The 9,192-nt window shown below is 37.7% G+C and overlaps 1 protein-coding gene across 1 annotated transcript; it reads left to right on the forward strand.

The window, feature by feature from the left end:
* The first annotated feature begins 408 nt into the window (after positions 1-408).
* LOC128362046 (sterile alpha motif domain-containing protein 9-like) lies at positions 409-8,909 on the forward strand. The gene is made up of 4 exons (XM_053322684.1): positions 409-510; positions 3,355-4,036; positions 4,202-4,484; positions 5,275-8,909. The coding sequence occupies exons 2-4, from the start codon at positions 3,365-3,367 to the stop codon at positions 8,907-8,909; spliced, it is 4,590 nt and encodes a 1,529-aa protein (XP_053178659.1). The 5' UTR covers positions 409-510; positions 3,355-3,364.
* Positions 8,910-9,192: the final 283 nt, after the last annotated feature.

Below are 9,192 nucleotides of genomic sequence, written 5' to 3' on the forward strand. Positions count from 1 at the left end.
GTTCAAACAGCGGCTCATTATGCATCCAGCTCCTGATCTGCTCTGGTTCAGACCTCAGGATGGATTGTGTGAGGGAAGGAGAGCTCGGAGGTCTATATCAGGTCACTATCAATAAAACCCAGACACACACACGCACGCACACACGCAGTCTACAGTGATATTACAGTTTACTGGCCAAGTTCTAATATTGTTATCTATTTTTTTCATAAAGTTATATAGCCTTTAAGTCAATATTTAATTCTGGTTTTCCTAAACTGTGACCAAAGGTCAGTATGTGTGCGCGCTGTAAACAACTGTTCAGTAGATGACGTGAGAAGGGAGGGACGGACTTGACAAATACAGTCGGTGACTACAGGTAATTTGAGTTGTGCAGTTTTCATTTCCGCAAAACCTCGGGTAAATACATGTCGGTGCAGTTATATTTGTCAGAGTACCATCAAACCTCATCTACCAGGAGAAATGGTCTGCTGAATAACACTAGCGTGAAGAAGAGTCTAATGACTTCAGTAGGTGAGAAGTTCACTTTTTATGTAAAATGAATTCCTCTAAATGTCACATTTTGAATAATAGCTGTACTTTCTGAGTCATCTGTTGTGGAAAGCAGTCGTATGAAACTTCGACACCGCACTCTTAATTATTTTTCTGACAAAAGCTTTTGGAAAATTGCAAGAGTAGGTAAAATGTAGGAAGGTAGGCTACTATTTTAATATTTAATAAACATTTAATAATTAATTTGTAATTCGTTTGATTGAAAGTTTATAACTTAAGAACTCAGTTCATTATTTTAATTTAAGAAACGGTTCATCCAAAAAAATCGACTTGTAACTTATTACACACAGTAATGTCTAAAAATTGACCAGTGTTTTAAATTTGATGAGCCCTGTCCTCTAATGACCTGCTGCAACACTAATCTCATGTTTAAGGCAGGACTTTGGACACAGGGAGTGGCAGTAATAAAAAAGTACTCTGACCCGTCCAGGTGTACACATAAAATGATTGTTCAATAATGCAGCCAAATGTATCATTCAAACTAAAGTATATCAGGCTGCAGCCTATCATAGACACGCCCAGAAGAATATGAAGATAAATATATTGTATGTTTGTGTTTTTCATGAGAGGATACAACAAGGCTTTCATTGAGATTATAGTCAATTGATTAAAAACACATTAAAACCATGATGGGATATAACAATAGTGTAAATATGTGTATATTTAGTGTAAAAAAAACAACTGCAAGTAAAAAAAAATGGCATGAAATGGGTCCATTAAACTGTCCTGCACTGAAAAACTATTTATGGCAACCCATCACTATGGTAGCATGTAACTGGTCTTAAAAATAAAAAAAAGAACACTAAACTAAGGCTAAAAAAGAAAATATAGTTCTTGATGTACCATGGTGTGAACAGATTATAGAATAACGTTTATAGTTGAAAATCAGCAGGATGAAAAAGGAATCTCACTCAGAGTATTGCAGGTGAATAAGCTTCATCAATGTCAAATTGAAATGACATAAGGATCGTACCATGCTGGGATGACAGCATGTTCATGTCAGTTCACAAAACATGTATCTTAAGTTTAAATTCAGGCATGAACTCAAAAGAATGAAAAGAGATGAAAGTCTCAGACACGTTTGGTTACAGCTGAATGCTGACATGTCATTGTCTAAGATCTGTGAAGCAGCATTTCATGACTATTAAGCTAGGAAACAATATGGCACCGACCCTCTACCTCTAGTCGGAAGATTTTATTTGTATTTATTTACATTGCACATTAACGGGCATTGCTGTTAATATGCCAGTTAGCCAACAGTATAGTTGACAGATGTTACATTAGGCTCCCCAAAAGTAAAAAACAACAACAAAAACAAGAACAAAAAGAAGGTTAAGATTAAAACACAATTATTGAAAAAGGGTGCACTGATAAATTTGACATGTTTCCTTAGAGAATAACTATGTTGCAGCAAGCAAGCAATAGCCAAAAAAGCATATAGTATATAAACCCTTGTGCCTTACTTAAAAAGGTGCTACTAAAATGTCTGCCTCAAAAGACTGCCATAAACATATTATAAATTAATATTATTTTCCACTTTCAATTATTATTATTTTTTTAACCAACATCAGTCCTGATAATAACTGTTAAGTATTCATTCATCTTCAGGATTTTAGCCCTTTAAATGCTGGTTTGTTTACATATAACAGTTTTTTAAACACACATAAAGAATCATTTTCCATATACTAAATGCAAAGTGAATTATCACAGTCTGGGATATGTCAATGATCAGCAATAACACTGATGTTGATGCATTATTATTTGTTGTGCTGTGTCAGAAGAGAAAAATCTGCAATACACTGTACAGACAAAACTGTTCCTCTGGGCTTGTTAGTGACAAAAATGTCCCCCTTTCAAAAAAATTTTTTTTTCATGCATTCCTGTGTTCGGAGTTGTCATTTTGGAGCTCTGGCCGTTTTTTATTTATTTATTTATTTCTCACGATAAATACGTCACTATGTCATTTAGTTGTATTGAAGTGCAGGTTTGCATTTATAGCATCATGTCTAAATCTCTGAATGTCAAACTATATTCTATTGAGTTTGACAACCTGTGCGTGCAAGACAATACAAATTCTCCATTGCACATACACACACATATACATATTTTTCAATAAACACACACATTGAATAGACAAGACATGAATAACATGAGTGCTATTGACACGTTCTGTCAATTGAATCCACATGGACTGTAACATCCATTTGGCCATCTTTGTTAACAGAACCCACTGCCTGACAAGCAGTAGATTCCAAGGGGAGAAATCAACATTATTTGCATTCATTTATCCATTCACCAAAAAAACCCACAATATTCATTCAAAAAAAGAGTAATTAATTTAAATTTGCAGGATGATTTGGGAAGATGAGGGTCAAGTGGAGTGAGATGATTGTGGGTTGAGGAGAGGGATGAAGAGGGTCAACTCCATGGGGATGAACAGGGGCCAAATGGATATGATGTGGTGATGTGGCTGGAGCATCTAGAAACCTGAGGGTCAAGACTTAGGACTTAGGGCATATCTCAATGACCTTTCTGCTTTCTTCATCATCATGAAAACACATCCAACTTCAAACTAACTAGTACTAAGTAACATTTGAACCACATTTGTTTAATAATTCATTAAGTGATTCACAATCTACAGGTACCAACTGAATATTATACATATTTCAACTTTCCTGAAAGGGCCAATAATCTGGGTCACAGATATTTCTGACTTTTACTATAACATCTTCATTCCTGAAGCATTATGTTGTCTTACTGTTCCTTTCACTATTTTGATCTATGACTCAACCGTTTCATTTTTAGTTGATCCAATATGAAACGCTCAACAACAAAGCCACCACCTGAAATTGAAAAATGGACGAAAGAAGATGTCCACCAGTGGTTGATGACACAGGTCAAGGTTCATGCGTCTTGTGCAGACCAGTTCTTTGAAGAAGAAGTGTCTGGAGATATTTTAGTTATTTTTGAGAAGACAGACATATTAGACTTGGGAATAAAACACGGGCCTGCAGTCAAAATTACATCTTATCTAGAAAGGTTGAAGGAAGGATCACAACATGCGTCACAGTTCCCAGCATATGTGGAAAACTGGACAAAAGAGCAGGTGAACCAGTGGTTACTACAGCATGTGAGGATGTACAGCAAATATGCAGAACGCCTCCAAGAGGAAGATGTATCTGGAGATTGCCTTGTTTGCTTTAAGAAACAAGATCTTCTGGATCTGGATGTGAAAAATGGTCCTGCTGTAAAGATTCTGGTAGAACTACGGAAATTAAATGAGAAACCAGAGCCGACACTGCAACCCATCCCTCACACCAGCACAGACCAACAAGCAACTCCGAAACCCATTAAACCTGAAGAAAGTCTGGCTAACGCAACTGCAATCCAGCAAGCTGAAGAAATGGTGGGAAGAATGTCTGAAAAGTCTCATCTGCCATTCAAGAGAACTTCAGAAAAGGAGGAAATTCTGCAAACAAAGGCAGAGGTCTTGGTGTACAAGAGGAAAGAAACTGTGGCGGTAAAATTTCTGTTATATTCATGTCATTTATATTCAATACAGTAAAATCACTAAAAAAAACAACTTGTAGTTGTGATTTCTTTGTAACCTTCACATTAAATTAACATTATTTTTATCCCTTTCTTCCTGTAGACCACAACCCTACCTGACATACCCAAGATAACTGTTGAGATTCAGAAAACCCTAGACGACCTTTTAAAGGAGGACCTAAAAAGGTTTCATTTCAGCTTACTACAACACACCAAATCAAAGCACAAACCTATTCCTCGGGGTAAACTGGAAGGCAAGGACACCATGGACACTGCCAAGTTATTGACTGAACACTATGGAAGCAATGAGGCCTTACAGGTCACACTGGACGTTCTGAAAGAAATCAATCAATGTGACCTTGCTTGTCATCTGGAAAAGGACATGGGTAAGACAACATTTAAATGTTAAAATGTACTCAAATGTTGAAGTGTATAACTTGACCTTAAATATTTTTTGTTGTAGTTTATAATCTGCATTGGTTTGTGATGTTGTCTATCCTTTAATGTTGACACATACACACTCACTCATTTGATTAAGTATAATTTAACTTGAGGTTAAAGTATTGTTATTAATGCTGAAGAAAATTTAGTTTTGAGTGTTCAAATGACAACAAAATATATTTGCGGTAACCTCACTGCACTTAGGGCAACTAGTGATATTCCATATTGTTCTTACTGTCAATAAATATCTTAAAAGACCAAACCCACTGAAACAATGCATTTATACTATAAATAAAACAGCCTGTGTATGTAAAGCCTGACATATAACATAAATAATTACAGTCACATGATTGAGCCACACTGCTGCACTGGGTGGCATGTTCTTCAATGACCATGAACACAAACTGTAGTTAATTTTGACACCTTCCTGCTGACAGAAATGCTGACAAGAGCAATAGTCCCAAACAAATGCACAATTTTATCCACTACAGTAGCCAGCTGGGAAATTACTGACCCTGTATTCAGCTTGGAGCTGAGAGTCTGTAACAGGGTGTGGAAGTCAGAAAGTATTTAGAGGGGTGGACTCATATATCCTTATCATTGGTTTTGTTTTGTCTTGGGATTTTCTGACAATAAGAAAAAATGTAGAATAATGCCAAACTTACCTTTTAAAGTACAATTTAGAGATTTTTTATTTGTCTGATTAATAATGTACATATTTTACTGTTCATGTAGGTCAACTGAAGCAGCAGTGTCTTTCAAAAGAAGCTCTGAAGAAAGAAGCTAACCAGGGTGACAAACTTAAGAACTTGTTGACTTGTGGTGGGAACTCACTGGACCACTATGACAGATTTGTTGTTGTTGTAAACAAAAGCAGTCCAGAACAAGTGCAGAACCTCCAGTTTCTGAGTAAATTGAAATTGTTCTGTGTGTTAGATTATGACCCCGAGTCTGCTGCTAAAGGTGGACTGTGTTATTCATACAGAGAATCAAGAGTGGGCAATCAGCATACCCCATCACAATATCAAGGGCAGACTGAAACAGTGATAAAGAATCTTAACCTCTACAAACAGACCAGTTGGGTCTTCTGCAATGGCAGACATGACCTTGACAGTGACTCAAACAGAGAGTTAGATTATAAGAACTGGCTGAGGAAATCTTGCAGAGATGTAGAGCAATTGATTTCATTCATTTGTAACCCTGAAGTTCTCCTCCAAGGAAGAAGTCTCATCATCTTCCTCCTACTTTCACCTGTGGACACTGAGAAAGACCCAATTTTTGACACCTACAAGTCCTTCTTGAAACACACAGAGGAGAAAAACATCATCACTATTTGTGATTCTCAGAGCACGTATGAGAAATGGAGGGAGCTGATACAAGACAAGTGTGACTGTGACATTGACACACAATCCATATATGAGCTGACCCTCAGTGAGGTCAATGGGACTGTAATGGCACTTGGGCCTTTCAATCAGTCATCTGAAAGGCTGCTTCCCTCCTCAGACTTCAGTGCTGTTGTTCTGAAACAGAAAGATAAAGATTTAATGACAGCTTTGGACATTTTATGTCTGAATCATTGTGAAAACATCTACGATGAAAACAGTCAAGATTTCTATGACTTCAGAATCAATATTGAGAAAGAATTCTACAGAGGAGGTAAAGTCAAATGGTGGAACTTCTACTTCTGTGACAAAGACACAGAAAAGCCATTCATCAAAAGGGACAAGTATGAAAATGTGAAGAAGGTGATCAGGTCTCAGCGGACATATTCAAAAAATGCATGTGTTCTGCTCAACCTGTTCCACCATCCAGGCTGTGGTGGGACCACCTTAGCAATGCATGTGATGTGGGATCTCCGTCAAGAGTTCAGATGTGCTGTGCTGCAAGACAACACACTTCCAAAAGATGAAGTAGCTACTCAAGTTCTAAAACTCATGCAACTTGAAAGCGAGAAACCATCTCCAGTATTGTTGTTAGTTGATGACTCACAAGAAACCAAGAATCCTTATGATCTTGTCAGCTGCATCCGTAAAGCCATAGAGGATTTCTCCAACACACATATGGATGATGTGCAAAACTGCAAAGTTATCATTCTCAACTGTGTCCGTTCACATAACCCGAAGGAGCAATATAGACAAGACAATTCTTCACCATGTCAGTTCATTACTGCTTTATTAACATCAGAGGAACAGAAGGAGTTTGAAAAGAAACTTAAAGAGCTCGAAGAAACGCACGAAAAGCCTGAAAACTTTTACAGTTTCATGATCATGAAGAGCAATTTTGACACAGATTACGTAGACGATCTTGCTCGTAACACACTAGAAAGTTTTGATTTTAGCACAAAAGAAGCCCAACTGTTTGCTTTTCTAGCATTACTGAACACCTATGTGGCAGAATCTGAAATCTCTCTCTCTCTGTGTGAGGATTTTCTTGGAATGAAAATGATACGTTGGAGGGAGGACAGTGTACTGGACAGAATGACACCCTATTCAAACTTCCTCATCATAGACACAGATGAAGAGTGGGGCGGATATAAAGGTGTCCGAATCCTTCATCACACCATAGCATGTGCCTGTCTGAAAGAGTTGGAGAGAAGCCGCTATTTAAAAGTAAGCGATATCTCTATGGAGATTCTTCACTGTGACCTGTTCTTCATTGTTGGAGTTGTCAAACACAGATTCATGCAGTCAATTCAACGAATGTTGATTGAAAGGCAGCGCAAGAAAGACGGAGATGAGAGAGAACCATTTTCTCCTTTCATAGAGAAAATCCACAGCCAGCAAGGGAGGCAAACTGTCCAAGAAATATTTGTGAGAGCATCATCCAGATTTGAAACAAGTGCATCCATTCCACAGGCACTGGCAAGATATCTGTACATCAATGAGCGCGACTTCCCAGAGGCTCTGAAGTGGGCAGAAAAGGCCATGAAGATCAAGCAAAGCTCATACACATTTGACACAATTGGGCAGGTGTACAAAAGCAATTTAAAATCTAACATCCAGAGAGAAAAGCAAGAGGCAACAAATAACCCAGAAGATTTAAACACAAACATTAAAATCGCAGATAGTGCTATTGCAGCATTTAAAAGGGCTCAAGAGCTGGCAAGCACAGATGATGAACCTGAGGAAGAGGGGCCTGATGATGAATCAGATGACTATCCCAGAAAGTCATATAATGTTAATGGCTATGTGGGTGTGCTGGAAATTGCTTTCCTGATCTTTGAGATTTTGGGCAGATTGCCATTCTTTGAGGAGAGTGATCCAATGAAAAAGAAGTACTTGCAGAGTTTCCTACAGAAATCGTTCCCAATCACCAGTGTCAATAAGACTGACAATGAGATCAACAACAGATACATGGAGATCATCAAAGAACATGAGCCGTTCCTGCTCAATTTAAAACCTCAAGTAAAAGAAACATTTGAACTGCTTGACTGTTACTTCACGTATATAAAAGGGAACAATTCGGAATTTGATTCAAAGAACCATAGGACCGTCTGTGCTCTTTTTAAAAAGTATGTGAATCTTTTTTGCACTACACCAGAGGGAATCAAAACAGAACGACAAAACAATCCCAATCTCAATTTGAAAATGGATATTGAAGAACAAAGATTGTGTCTTGAGAGGAACCAAGCAGATACATTCGTAGGGGTCCTTCAGCATTTAGACAAACCTGCTGAAGAGATTGAGAGAGTCACAGAATGCTATGCATTCTTGCGACAACAACAACAACAGCAGCATTTTATCCACAAAAAGACAAAGGAAACAATCAATTACATTTTGTCAAACATTGTTCTTTACCTCAGGAAACCAAAATCTAAACATGTGAAGAGCTACAAATACCTCTCTGATCTCCTTTTGAAAACTCTGCAAGATGTAGGACTTAGGTATCCCTTCCCAGACCCATACTACCTGGCTCTGCTGTTACTCTGGCCAAGTCCAACTCAGGAAAACACAGAAATTGGAACATATGTGACTGCAATTCGAAACTCATCCCGCAAACATCTCTCAAAGTTGTTTCAGAAGAGGAGCACTGTTGCCAAGCTCTACTTGGGGAAAGAAGAGGGACTCAAGAGACTTATTTCTAAACCCCAACTTGATGATAATTTTAAAAGGATGCCTCGTCACGCCCTGGCACAACTTTGGTGGAATGGAGACATATTCAAAGAAAAAGAAATCATCAGCCGCCTTCATCGAGTCAGTGGAACCACTGAGCAAGGAGAGTTGTTTGCAAACTATGGAAAACTGAAAATCCCTGTGCGTCCTGCTCGTATTGGTGGAATAAGAACTGGTTTCAGCACAGAAAAGGTTTCTTTCTACGTGGGCTTTGCAATTAATGGACCCCTTGCATATGATATTCAGCATGAAAACTAGGGCACTTGATTAAACAGAGAAATGTGCAACCTAAACAAAGAGCAAAGAAACTTAAGAATTGAAAATATGTTTAAAAAGTTAGAACAGCAAATGATGACCATGAGAGGCAGAACAGGTAAATAGGTCAGTTCCTGTATATTCATTAGAAAGAACATATGATTCCTCTACTGCTGTATGTATATATTCATATGTTCACATATTCTGTTCATCTCAGCTTTTGTAAACTTTGTAATTATTATTTTTTTTACATTTTTTGAGTATTTTTTGGAGTATTTTTACTCTT

This window comes from Scomber japonicus, chromosome 7 (assembly GCF_027409825.1).
Source record: "Scomber japonicus isolate fScoJap1 chromosome 7, fScoJap1.pri, whole genome shotgun sequence".
Lineage (NCBI taxonomy): Eukaryota > Metazoa > Chordata > Actinopteri > Scombriformes > Scombridae > Scomber > Scomber japonicus.

Bases quoted from the DNA above. Each gene is read 5' to 3' on its own strand.
- LOC128362046 (XM_053322684.1), top strand. From the start codon at position 3,365: ATGAAACGCTCAACAACAAAGCCACCACCTGAAATTGAAAAATGGACG. The intron at 4,037-4,201 runs GTCTTGGTGTAC...TTCTTCCTGTAG, and splicing joins TTCTGCAAACAAAGGCAGAG to ACCACAACCCTACCTGACAT. The intron at 4,485-5,274 runs GTAAGACAACAT...CTGTTCATGTAG, and splicing joins TCATCTGGAAAAGGACATGG to GTCAACTGAAGCAGCAGTGT.